Here is a 13,619-nt window from a genome sequence, read left to right as displayed (position 1 = left end):
AACACATGGTGTTTTGGATACTACATTAATGCCACTGGCTGTGTGTCAAACATTTTAACACAAAACAAATTGAGACGGCTGTTTTCTTTTGCTGGAGTATTTGACGAATAAAATCAAAATAAACTGCAGTGTGTGTGTACTTTTTGGGACCTTGTCAGGACCAGTAATCCTCTTGAAGACCAAAACCAGGTTTTACTGAGATTGAATGATTAGAAGTCAATGAGAGTCCTTAAAATGATAGCTGCATAAAAACCAGTGTTTATGGTAAAAAAAGACAAGATGGAGCTCAGTGTTCCTGAAGAATAGAAAAGCACACTACATATCCTGACAGAATTAGTTCATTGTTTTATCTTAGTCTTTTCATAAAATTTATTGACAATTAGAAAAATAATGAATCAGCGATATTGTTTTTCTGAAGACAGAATCAGGAAATTTGAAACCAGCATACAACTATTAAGTCTCAGTGTTTTTGCATATTTTTGTTAGAGGACACAAAGGTTTTAGGTACTTGATTTATTTTTTACTCAACATAACATCTTAATAATGTAATATAGTTCAAGAAAGATGGGAATTTAGTCAAATCCAACGTGCCCAAAATTATGTTCACTTACCAACATAACTGTCACTACTGTGTGCATTAAAATTTTATTTGTTTAGTGCCGAATCACAACATAGATTTTCTCAAGACCTTACATTATTACACAAAGAAACCAGAAACCAAATAGTTCACATAATTAGTCTATTTCTCAGTGTTGTTGATCATCTGTTGGAGGAGAGCAGAGAGTGCAGCAGAATGCCTGTAGCCACAGACACATTCAGAGACTCCACACCAGCACACAGATCTCTGCCGGCCGGGATGGTGAGCAGCGTTTGGCACAGAGAGAGCAGCTCCTGAGACAATCCTTCCCCCTCACCGCCCATCAACAACAACGTGGGCTTGGTCATGTGAAAGTCAGAACACTGGGTGACAGGAATCACAGATCCGTCTGCATCAGCTGCTACTGTGCCGACCACCTGCCAGCCCCGTTTCACCTTCAACTTTACCATATCTTTGAGGTTTTCACATCCATACACCCCAAGAACTTCCAGGACTCCTGAGCTGGCCTTGCTGACCACTGGAGACAGTGGACAGCTGTTGTGAAGACTGCTTATGACTCTGTCCACACCTAGAAAATAAGCAGAGCGCAGAATGGCACCAAGATTCATAGGATCCTGAATTCTCTCCAGGACGAGATACAGGGGGTTACGTTTCCCGTTTGATTTTACGTCTGTGTGTTCGGTGAGAAAGTCAAGAGGACTGGCATGCAAACAGACTCCTTGATGTACTCGCCCAGAAGACATCCTGTCCAGCTCGTTCTTGCTGACCCTCTGGACTTGTACTCCTCGCTGAAAAGCCTCCTCACACACCTTTACCACAGAGTCCCTTTGAGAGGTCTCGCCATCTTTTACAAACAGCTTCCTGGCCTTCCTCCTGCCCTGAGTTAGAGCCAAGAGACAGGGGGCAATGCCGAAAACAACCTCATAGCTCTCGGCTCTGGAGTCCAGCAATGACCTCTGCTTCACTGGCCTCTCCCTCTCTGCAGAAGAATCCTCCAGACACAGTTTCCTGAGCTCGGATGATACTCTTTGATCACCTCCCTTCCAGAGACTGGCATCTTGCATCACTGGCATTTCATTCTTCCACACTTTACCCTTGACTGACCTCTCATGGTCTCTCCGTCCATCAGGTCCTGGCTTGTGTCTGTGTTGTCTACTCACCACGTGGCTGGAGCTTTTGTCCCCAGGGTAGAGGAGTGGAGCTGTGACATTGTACGAGGCAATCGGAGAGAAGACCACTCTTGAGAGCGACACTGGCAACCTGTGCAATGTCCTGCACCAGACCAGCAGCATTTTAGAGCTCATGTGGATTCCTATATTTTAAAATAGCTGCAAATGTGTCCAGTCCACGCGCCACAAGACACATGACTGTTCCAGAGAAGTGGTCCACTAATCCGTAGATAACAACTGTAAACATATATTTCACTGAGCAGCTCGTTATAGTGAACTACTCTTCGTTCAAACATCAACGACAGTTGTCTTCCTCCTGAGTGGGCACATGTGAAGTCAAGCTGTGGCAATGACCGAGAATATGACCGGATAAGGAGCGCTCTTACCTACAAAATAAAAGTCGAAGAATTACTGATTCACTACAAAAAAACACTTATTTATTTGATTTAATTTATTGTCAAAATATAAATGTAATTAAATACATTGAAAATGTTTAAACTTTTTGAAATAAACAAATATATAACACTAAATCAATCTTCGATCTTAGCAGGAACTCATAAAAGATAGAAGTTCAGCACACTGCCGGAAAATATTACGCTTAGAAGAATTGTGTGGTAACAAAGAAACTGAAGTATCACAGTGAGAGGACTGACTGACGTTGGAAGATACTGGGAACATATACATTACGAAATTTGCTAAATTGAGTAATTAGGGCCCAAGCACAGAATGGTGTGAAGCGATTGGCCCTATTGTGACTGTGATTATTCTTTATCACCATTTATTCTGTGTGTGTGCACATCAGGACATGCAGAAATTTACAGTGAAAGTGATAAAGATTGTTTGATGTACATGAAGCTTTCAGGGTGTGGTCTACCTCTGCTTTAGCTGACATAACAAGTGTGGTGGCATCTGTTTATGGAGGACGATAGATGACAGCATACTAATAAATAAAAGAAAGAGAATGAATAAAAAGAAATAAATGAATAAATACAGAAATAAATGAACATTCTTTCTTTATCTTATTTATTATTGTGTCATATATCGTCCTCCATACTCTCTACGGCCGCGCACATAAAACATTTACGGTCAAAGAAAGAAATAGTTTGACCCTTATCTTGAAAGTAAATGTTTGCTTCCTTTCTTCGTCATCGTGAACTTGATTAACGTCCTTGCGTGTGACGCAACTGTAAAAGCACGTACGAGGTGACGTCATTTCCCGGATGTGAAACACTCTCAATACGGAAGAGAAACAACGAAAACAAATAATCGTTTCATATTGTTGTCGGTGAAGACGCCCAGAAGAACCTTAAACTCCCGTGATAAAAGCCTCGTCAACGACAAACCTTGTACACGGTGAGTAACGCACTGTCGGGGTTGTGTATTTATAACAGTAATGTTGGGTCTGTGCTGGTGGAGCTCATGTGGAAAGATGGGAAAAACAGGTTGACAGAGTCGAAATTCAACACCACAGGAGGATTGGGCCTCCTTTCTGTGACATAAGAGCTACAGCAACAGCTGACCAATGTAGTCCAGGAAATAAGGGAGTTAAACCAGATCGAACGTGTAAAACGGACACAGTACTTTTAAACAAACCCGTTTTATTTGTACAACGCGTTACGTCACAGCACTTTGTTCGGTTAGACCGAGACATTATAGTGTTATTTATATAGTGTATAGTGAGTCACTGACAACTCATCGTTTCCCACATGACAAAGTGATGCCTTCACACGTCTTTACGTAATCGATTAGTCGTCCGAGACTATGGCAAACGATTATTATTATTATTTAAAAATGTAATCGACAGACTGGATATTCACTACCGATATCTGCAACGTCAAGAGTCAAAACTAGTTATCTGCCTTTCAGTTCTTACGAGTCAAAATGACGTCACTTTTGCCATTCATCTGTATGGGGTTTATTATTATAGATATCTTAAGTTTCAGATATCTACAACGCCACTATGACTAGTCATAATTCAAGTTCAGATATTCAGAATGAAGTTGCAGATACCTCGAACTTGAAATATGACGGTCATAATGGTAGAAACTGAAGCTGGAATTAGATATATCTTCAACTGGTAGGCACATGTGCCCCTCCAAAATAAAAATAAAAAATGCTCTGATTTCTATGGATCAGCATCAGTCATAGAAAAACCCACATTGGTTGTGCTATAGTCCAAAATTCAAAGATTTTTTTTCCCTCTAAGCAGCAAGATCTCACAATTAAAGAGCAAAGAACAGTTAACATTTGTTTTTGTTTTTTTAAATTATATGATAGATTTTTAGTTGATCTCATTGGTTAATCAACTGCTCCTTCTCCTTTTCTTTACTTTTACCTTTAAACAGATGGAATTCATTTTTGGTAAGAGAAAGACTCCTGAGGAGATACTGAAGCAGAATCAGAGGGCACTCAATCGCGCTATTAGAGACCTTGACCGGGAACGATCGAAACTTGAACAACAGGAGAAGAAGATCATCGCTGACATAAAGAAAATGGCCAAACAGGGACAGATGGTGAGATGAAGAGGAAATAATTTGTGCTTCATGAGGACAGACTAATTTGTAAAAAGATTATTCTAATCACGCAACATTACTCACAGGACGCTGTCAAGATCATGGCCAAGGATTTGGTTCGCACGAGACGCTACGTCAAGAAGTTCATCATGATGAGAGCGAACATCCAGGCTGTTAGTCTCAAGATACAGACGCTCAAGTCCAACAACAGTATGGCACAGGCTATGAAAGGTGTCACCAAAGCCATGGCTACCATGAACAGACAGGTCTGTCAGATATTCATTGAAATGCTCAGTGTTGGTTATAATGACGACAACCGTAAGTGCTCCTCCAAACGTATTGATTCCTTTTTTATTTTTTTCAGCTCAAACTGCCTCAGATTCAGAAGATCATGATGGACTTTGAGCGTCAGAGTGAAATCATGGAAATGAAGGAGGATATGATGAATGATGCCATCGATGATGCCATGGGGGATGAGGATGATGAAGAGGAGAGGTAAGGGCCTGTTATTTTTCAATTAAATTATATGTATAGGGCCAATTCATAACAGTCATGTTTGGGCTGTTCATTTCTTCTTTTTCAGAGAATAATATTTGTTATACAGTTGGAGAATTATGTCTTTAAAATTACTCAGCACAAATGTAACGTTAACAGCTTCATAGTTCATATCGGACTAATATCGGTATCAGTAGATACTCGAGTTTGTGATATATCTTATTTTTATTTTGGCACATTTTAATTTCAACTATTACTTATCAAAGAAGTGGAATAAAAGTGCCACATCTACATCTGTTATGGCCCACCTGAACTGTAAAAGATGACAAAAGACATAATCCATTATATATGAAAGAGAATAATAAGTAAATAAAATGCCAGTAGATACATTCTTGAGAAGACTTGTTAGAGATTCTAACACTGTATGGTCTACGGTATTAACTCAGGTTGTAGAGAGAGAAACAAATTGAATAATATATCAATAATTTTCCTCCTGTGCGTTATAATTTTTATACTTTTGGGTTATTATTACCACCAGACTATAGCCTTGATTTTTTTTTTTTACTTTCTTTTATGCTTATTAATGTAATACAACAAATATTTGGCATTTACCTTGACATATTTGTGTTTGTCTCCAATGTGCAGTGATGCCATCGTGTCCCAAGTGCTGGACGAGCTGGGTCTGAATCTGTCTGACGAACTGTCGAGTAAGAAAAACCCTTTAGCACTTAAGTCATTAATCTGAAAAGTCTATATGCCTAGCTTTGGTACTGACAAACCATTATTTGAACCAAACAATCCTACATTTTTGGTATTTAACATTTATTCGTCGTGTTCACCTTCAGGTCTTCCGGCGCCTGGGGGAAGCCTGTCGGTGGCTGGAGGAAAGAAGGCAGAGCCTCAGGCCGCACTGGCTGATGCGGACGCTGACCTGGAGGAGCGACTTAACAACCTACGGAGAGACTGAACAGGACACACAGTATCTGACAGATGGGGGTTTGTCAACAAAGATACAAACACACTCCTGTGTGTGTCTGTGTCCAGAGTGTATAGAGGGCGGGACACTTTTTGTTTTGGTGTTTTTTATTTTCCATTCTGTGTAAATACTAATTATACCAGACATGTCAGTTTCCCAATCTAAATAGACACTAATGACAAAAAAACAGCCCAAATATAAGGTTATATTACAGAACTAGTCATTTTTATGTAGAGCATTTTTTTGTATATCAGTCATGCTTTTTAGCATCATCATTGTCATCAGAGATTAGGCCAATACGATACTCAGTCTGTATCAGTCCAAAATGACTGGATTCGATATTTTCCATAAACCCTGAATAAAACTGCCGTCATGTGACCAGCACCTGAGAAAGGGCTGCATGTCTGCCACACTGCCACTGCAGTCAGCTTTCAGCTGTGAAGGCTTTCTTTATGCTAAAAAAAAGCCTAAGCCGAGTGGAATTTTGTTTGTGGACATTTTCAATAAAAATAAGTAGCAGGATTTGTGGAATATCTGTTTCTTCTTTTATTGGGGTACAATATTTGGTCCACAATTGGAGAATTTTTAAAATCTTAGTGGTTTTGTTTTAAAGGGATACAAGAAAAACTGTATCGGACTGATATCTGTATCGGTAGGTCCACATGAAATATAAATAAAATATACAGTTTAGGTCAGAGAGAGAAGCTTTCCATTGGTTTTGTGTGTGTGAGACGGCAGGTTAGGGTCTGGCTGAAGAACAGATTCAGATGGTGCATTGTCTCACTATTATCTCAACCTTTCTGTGTAAATTTACCATTAGGAAGGTTTATTTTACAAAAATGTATGGATGAAAAAAGACTGAAAGAAGTATTTTGAGCCGACTCCTCATCTACATGGTTACTCTTTAGCTGCTTTCAGTCATGCACTGAGCTGTACATGTGAAATCAAATAACCGCAGAAGTTGCTCGAGACATTCTCTGCAAATTCTCATGTGAGCTCCCCATTTTAATATCTGTATAATGTCCCAAGTTCATGTGAGAACGCAGCAGGGGAATGCTGCCTCCTGCAGGCCAGATGCTACCCCCTCACCTGGATCCTGTGGAAATTCTTACAACTGTTGTGTTCATCGTGTGAACGTCAAATTAGAATTCATGTCTGAAAATGCCCTTTTTTTCTTTACTTAAGCTGGATTTTCACCAAAGTACTAATGAGTTGGGTGTTTTTTTGTTTTCTTGATAAACTGTCCTGATTTTCTTCTGCCTTTATTCAGTAAACATTTTTTTTCCAAGATTGTGATTGTCTTATTAGAAAAATGTTACATCTCACTATCAATCTGGGCATTCAAAGTTTTTAGTGGACCATCAAATAGCTAGAAACTATATTTATCAAATTAATGTAGTAAAGGGTACCATATTGTTCTCTGAATAAGGAGCACATATTAGCTTGAAATGGTTTAACAGCACAGTACTTCACCTAAGGTACATTACAGCAAATACTGATTCTTTTTTTCACCTGTAAAACTTATAAATTTAAACTATTACATATTTATATTTGCCACAATGCTCCAAATTGTCTTCATCTTAAAACAGCTTAAGACGCCAAATCCACCTGTCATAGAGAAGTAATTTTATTCCAAAAGAAAATGCAACTTTCAAAACTGTCAATTTGTCAACACACAATCATAGAACAATATTAAATGCTTCAACACTTCTGACATTAAATAATAAAAAAATAACAGCCATGTTTTATGTACATTTGTTTTCCGAAAGCTATGTACAGGAAAGAAAGATCAACTTTGTATTTCCAGCCTGCCGACATGTACACACACCTGGCAGCCGATGTACACAAGCTGCATAAAGCTGTTGCATATGTTAATGAGGGCGAACAGAACGCAGCGAGAAAGGAAACGCAGGCAGAAATCAAACACTGCGATTGTGACTGAGGTTAAAGTTGAGAGAGGGAGCGATTAACTGGCAGCATGTTAAAGAGCATACTGGTGAACGTTACTAGAACTACAGCTATCAAAGCTTATTAATCATCTAATCTGGTTCGGTTTGGATGTCAGCTAACCACATCCTTAAAAGAGATCAATGCATTCACATAACTCGTTGAATATTTCCTGGATGTAAAAGCGCACAGTGAAGATTGGAACACACAAAAAAATTAAGATGTAAACTGAACTTGTTATCATATCATCAGATGCCTCATGGTGGTGATGAACTGGCCCCACCATCAGAACAGAGCAGCCAGGGAGGAATCATGCTTCCAACTATATTTTTGTAGCTTTTGCAGCCCACTGAGCAGCAATTACTCTCCATTCTGGGGTTAAGCCATGCTACCACCTTTCTGACACAGCCATGCAATTCACATAACAAAGAAAGAGGGAGGAAAAAAAAAACCAAAGTATAAGAAACAAAACATAACAGGTCAGTGGGTTTCATTTCAAGTTCACCACCAATCTAATATTGTGCCTTGGTTTTCATGAAGCAAAACCCTCAAATATCACAACAATCACATGGTTGCTTTTAGAATTGTTTCCCTACAATGAATTGATTCAATAGCTGCTTCTTTTTTCCTTTTTTTTTTTTAAATATAACATGCTGAGTGTGGCTCAAAACTCCAGATATCACATTAAACATTGATATAATCTTATTTGAAGTTGTGTGTGAACAATATAGGCAATACACGGCACGACACAGTCAAATGTTGACATATTTTTTCCACTTAGGCAGGAAGAATGGGTGTGATACAGCTGCCCAGAGCAGAACGTTATGGCTGCGTTGCTTAAGATCAGTTTGAGATCCATTTTTTTCAGCCTAAATGACAACAAATATTTCCCCTGCCCCCCCAAGAGTCCCTCGTTGTTCCTGTCAGCACACTATGAATTAAAAACTGACAGAATCTCCACTTTTCTTGGAGACAAAATGTCTGTTTTTTGGATGACACAGCTCTGGACAAATGTATCTCAACCATGTTGCAGAACATGCATATAACTGTTATATTTTCTAGGACTTATGTGTAATCTCCACCAGCTGTTGACAGGGGTACTGCGATCTTTGAGCATCAAGTAAGGAAGCAGAGACTTCCTTCCACTCAAAGGTGTAAATGAAACTGGAAATATCAAGAACATCGAATGGCACAGCTATCTCCTATCCTGTCTTTAATACTCTGCAGGAGATAAGCCAGTCTGTGGTGACAGGGTGAGGCTGGAGAGTCGTTCTTTCACAGACTGAAAGCAACAGCAACAGCGCATATATGTGTATGTGTGTATACACACATACATTATTTATATATATATATATATATATATATATCTCATGACTGATGATTTGTGTGCCAACCACAAACAACACTATGTGTATTTTATAATCTGTGAGTGAGCTGTGGCGCTCTGCTGTTAATGTCGGGAGGGGGGTTTCACTTCCGACAGGTCCGGTGAGGCGTGTGTTTTTTGGGAACCTCAATGCGACATCGGCTCCGGTCATCCAGCCAGGGCAGCTCAAAGTTCCTGGTAGAAAAGGAAAAGACATTTTTTCATTAAAATAAAACTATACAGAACTATTATTTTGTATACAAGTATAAAAGAAAATGGGCAACTATTTTCTCCTTTTTGTGGTCAAATGTAAAAAATCAAACTGCAAAAACCATACACTGGCTGATCAACAAAAAAAGCATGTTCTTAGAAACCAGCTTCTCATATGACTAAGCACTTTCTTCTCATCTTTCATAGTAAGAGGAAATGGACTACTCTATTTTGTGTACTTAGCTCACTCATAACTGAACTTACCAATTAGTCATCTTTGACTATCAATATAAAACAATATAAGGTAAGTCAGATTAAACATAAACAAGAGACTCGATCACTAGTTTGTTGTTTTAATGAATCAGAAACCTTTTATGTTATGGGTATGTATTAGAGCATATACTGTATGTGCACATGATAGATTGTCCATTTACACCTGCTTTTATCAGATGTCAGTTTGCCAACCTTTTTCAGTTCAGTGATAAGTTTAACAGCTCGTTTGAAAATGTTTATGAAAACAACCCTATAAAATCATAATCAAAGAACGTACTGTTGAGAGAGTTTGGGCAACGGCCGACCAAAAGCAACCACAGGCAAGAAAGGAGTGATCACTATAGCCTCAACTGGAAGATATTAAAAGAACAAAGTTAAAATCTCTGGAATCCACTTAAAAACATCCAGCAGTATTACACTTCACAGTTTAATTCAGGTTTTGGATTTTAAAAACCTCCAAAACATACCATCTTCAGTGTCAGGATAGAAGGATGAAAGCTCTGGCTCAGTCTCCTGGACCACTTTCTTCCGGTTCATGCGCTGCTGCAAGCGCTGAAACATGCGCTGCTCTCTGATTCGCTGAATGTCCCATCTGAAACACAAGATTTATATTTTTATTGTGTAATAGCAGGACAATTAATGAATAACCATCAAAACTGTTGATACCGGGGGAAACACCTTCCTGTAACAAAGTACCACAACACAATTCTTTGCAATTTGTCTTCAGTGAGCATATTTTAACTTGCAGACTTGCACCTCAAAAACAGCTTATTTATGTTCAATATAGTGCAGTACAAGTTATTATGATTATGAGCAGCAGTGCTGTTTTTGGTACCTTTTCCTCCTCTTTTCATCCAACTCCAGCTTCGCATGGCGTTTCAAAAACACACCATCATCCAGCGGCTTGACAGGAAGAAATAAATTACACGTTAATCATGTGTTGAATACTTCATATGTCATTTAACTTTTCAGACTTCTGAGGACTATTGACATTTCCCAATCAAGTGTCTCTCACCTCAGTAGAGGTGATGTCGTCATCGTCTTCCAAAGGTTCAATGTAATTTTCTCTCCAGGATGGAACTAACGAGTGGCAAAAGACAGTCAGAGAAAAAGTTAATCATCGTATTCAGTACATTTAAAGGATAAAGAGATTAAAGATGGGATATAGGTTAGGCTTACAAACAATCAGCATATCATGAACTACATGAGGAGTCCACTCACTGGCCACCTCTTCCTCCTTTTTAGGGGAAGTCTCACGCAGAGGGGACAGTGGAGGTTGGTTCCAGCAACAGAGATACATCTCTGTGGTTGACATAAAGGGCAGATCTTCCATCTGGCAGCTTAGCTCAGACTCCTCTTTAAATGGAAGTGAAATGTCCCTTTCTGCCCCAGACCTTGTGGGAACCATCTTCTCTGGGGTTTCCTTACTGCGCAGCTCTCTTTGATTTGGAGAGCCAGGCGGAATTTCAGATTTATGGGGGCTAAGCTTAGCACTTTTGCCCCGAGATTTCTGGTTTTTTGCATCCCCAAAGCAAGACTTCCTGTTTGTGGAAAGCAAATGATTAGCCAGATGGCACATTAGCAGAACCAAGTGCTGGCTACCACTTTACAATTTACCTTTTTTGACCTTTACCACCCCTACTAAAGGGGAGTGATGTGGCCTGGTTGGACTGTGGAGTCTCCTCTACATCCAGATCCCACATATCCTCTTTGTCAGGAGTCCATGGCTCCAGGGGTTGGAAAAGGCGCTTGTCACGTGGTGGGTCCTTCCTTGTGAGTTGCAGGCGACGTTCCATACGCTCAATACGTGCAAGCAGCTGCAGAGGAGCGAGAGACAATGACAACGCCTGTAACTTCAAAGGCAATATCAACAGTGTGTTTCCCACCAAATTGAAATGAAGAATAAATTTAACCTACCGTTTCCTTATCAGCTTTGAGCTCATCTATCTCCTTGTCCTTGGATTGCAGCTGCTGTTGCTGCTGTTCAATAAGATCCAGCTGCAGCAGGAGAATCTGTCTGAGGCAGTTGGCCTGTGTGTGGGGATTGGCAGGGGTCTTCCTGATGTTCCTCCATTTGCCCTCAGAAGAGAGTTCAATGGATGCAGTGCCAACGACTCCAGGGACAACCCCCTTTGCACTATCGTCAGCACCAGCATCCTTAGGGTTATTGTTCACCGCCATCTGAGGGTTATCCATGTTGTCAACAGAGAGGGGTTTACCTTTCACCGGGGTTCCCTCACCCCCCATCGGTCTGACAGGGGACAATATCCCCAAGCTTATATTGTCTCCTTGAACCAATTCTGAAACTGAGGGAGCGAGAGCAACTTTGCTTGTCATGTAGTTCTGGTCTAAGACCTGTGATTTGCTCGGGATCTGGCCTCCCTGCACGTTTTGAACATTTAGAACAAAGTCACAGGACTCCCTCTTCACGCAAACAGGACTCGCGGTGGCGGTCCCAGCGTGTGACTGCTCCAAGTGGACGGCTTCAGTGCTCTGCTTAGATCCCGTCTTTGGAAACAACGTGGACCTCAGAGTCATGGCGAACCCAGGGACATTTCATCATGCAACGCCTCGGCGATGCAATTAAACCACAGCTATGTGGTTCCCATGTGCACCCAGCAACTGTTAACCTGTAAGATTGAAGACAAATAAAGGCTAAGCGTTGTAATATTACTATGGCTTTACCGATTTTTAGCATGGAGTAATAGCACAGTATCAGCGTTGATAATACTAGGGAAAATCCGAGGGAAACAGCAGCACCGACAGAGATCTGGTGCATCCTTTAGCCAGAAATACTCCACCGAGTAATAAATTCAAGCTAAGCGACACTAGCACTGCGGCACAAACATACAGACGCTGTCGATTACACAAATAACTCACATTAGCAAGGACCGGAGAGGAGACGCCACATGAGGACTCGGGAGTGGCTGTATAGGACACAGGGAACAGCCTGCTCCTCCATTTTGGTTCTCGCGAAAAACAATAACAGCTAGCTAGTTGGCTAACGCCAGCCGGTTAGCTTCGCCAATAAAAATGCGCCTCGGAGAAACGCGACTAAAACGAAGGCAACGTAACACACGCCCACCGCCCACGCTCGTTTTCATCGACACGAATTTGCGTGTTTTGAACTCACCTCGTCTAAAATCTAGCCCACCTGCGGGTATCTTCATGTTCCCTCCTCAAGATTGTTTTAAAGCGCCGTTGACTGCGCATGCGTAATGTGCTGGCTGGCCATTTCTTCTGGTGTTTCGGAGGTTTTAGATCAGAGGAAGAGCTGCAGAGGTCGATTGAACGTTTCAAATTTCCACAACTTCACTGTTCTACTGACGTCACTATTCCCCTTTTATGTGTATGGGGTTTCTCATGACGGACAATGGCAAACAAAAATTACAAGAGTGCCTATGGTGCATGTCAGGCTGGCTGAATTTCATGTGGACCTCTACACGTTATTGTTGAATTACTTTTTATCACAGAGATCGGCATTTTCTGTACAGGACTGAATATAATTTCCTCTAGTAAGGACACCCCTTAGAGGCAGTAGAGACCTTCATAACAGCACCCTTGGAAGGGCAGCCATAGGAAACGAAGTTGCAAGGGTATCTTTTAGGTCACTGCATCAATTTTCTCCAGTACAAAGCCAGTGCTTGAGAAACAATGCATTTTCTTAATTTAGATATCAAGACATCAAGCTGTTGTGACATTTTATTGAAAAAAAAAAAAGATTTGAAGGAAATGTCTTTTCCCTCAGAATACCTCCAGTCAAACCTCTAGCTCCACACTTTATCAACAATTTGCATTAGGAAAGTAACACACTTTTTTCTGTCCAGTTGCCATTTCGGGTATGTATTTCAAAACAGACAGCAGAGAGCTGATTATGCTGCATTGTGGGATTATTTCTATAAATTAAAAAGACAAACTGATTTTTGACTGTTGAAGAAAATATGAAAACGTGGCCTTTTCTGAACGATGATGGACATATGTTCATGTATTACTTTACTGTGACAAAAAGGAACAGTAAAAATGATGGTCTGTGAGCTTGTGATTCTATGTCTTTGTCAAATCTCAATGAAGA

General features: G+C 40.4%; 3 protein-coding genes across 6 annotated transcripts; 1 reads left to right on the top strand and 2 right to left on the bottom strand.

The window, feature by feature from the left end:
- Window positions 1-344: 344 nt before the first annotated feature.
- On the bottom strand, window positions 345-2,097 carry mrm1 (mitochondrial rRNA methyltransferase 1 homolog (S. cerevisiae)). Its single transcript, XM_044014140.1, has one exon. It carries the CDS (start codon window positions 1,900-1,902, stop codon window positions 760-762), a length of 1,143 nt encoding a protein of 380 aa, XP_043870075.1. The 5' UTR covers window positions 1,903-2,097; the 3' UTR covers window positions 345-759.
- An 893-nt stretch (window positions 2,098-2,990) lies between these two features.
- On the top strand, window positions 2,991-7,041 carry chmp2a (charged multivesicular body protein 2A). Its single transcript, XM_044014066.1, has 6 exons — window positions 2,991-3,120; window positions 4,113-4,280; window positions 4,367-4,546; window positions 4,645-4,775; window positions 5,421-5,482; window positions 5,621-7,041. The coding sequence occupies exons 2-6, from the start codon at window positions 4,113-4,115 to the stop codon at window positions 5,740-5,742; spliced, it is 663 nt and encodes a 220-aa protein (XP_043870001.1). The 5' UTR covers window positions 2,991-3,120; the 3' UTR covers window positions 5,743-7,041.
- Window positions 7,042-9,052: 2,011 nt separating this feature from the next.
- msl1b (MSL complex subunit 1b) lies at window positions 9,053-12,765 on the bottom strand. Of its 4 annotated transcripts, none has more exons than XM_044014062.1 (9): window positions 12,681-12,765; window positions 11,465-12,177; window positions 11,165-11,364; window positions 10,727-11,088; window positions 10,563-10,627; window positions 10,383-10,450; window positions 10,015-10,139; window positions 9,825-9,897; window positions 9,053-9,259 (listed from the first exon to the last, which is right to left on the bottom strand). In XM_044014062.1, exons 2-9 carry the CDS (start codon window positions 12,083-12,085, stop codon window positions 9,169-9,171), a joined length of 1,605 nt encoding a protein of 534 aa, XP_043869997.1. In that variant the 5' UTR covers window positions 12,086-12,177; window positions 12,681-12,765; the 3' UTR covers window positions 9,053-9,168. The 4 variants fall into 4 exon arrangements, with proteins under 4 accessions (XP_043869997.1, XP_043870000.1, XP_043869999.1 ...); XM_044014065.1 differs by having other exon boundaries at window positions 10,769-11,088; XM_044014064.1 differs by having other exon boundaries at window positions 12,702-12,745.
- Window positions 12,766-13,619: the final 854 nt, after the last annotated feature.

Source organism: Solea senegalensis, linkage group LG18 (genome assembly GCF_019176455.1).
Source record: "Solea senegalensis isolate Sse05_10M linkage group LG18, IFAPA_SoseM_1, whole genome shotgun sequence".
Taxonomy (NCBI): Eukaryota; Metazoa; Chordata; class Actinopteri; order Pleuronectiformes; family Soleidae; genus Solea; species Solea senegalensis.
The sequence above is the reverse complement of the archived record's forward strand: the minus strand, read 5'-3'. Positions and strand labels throughout refer to the sequence as shown.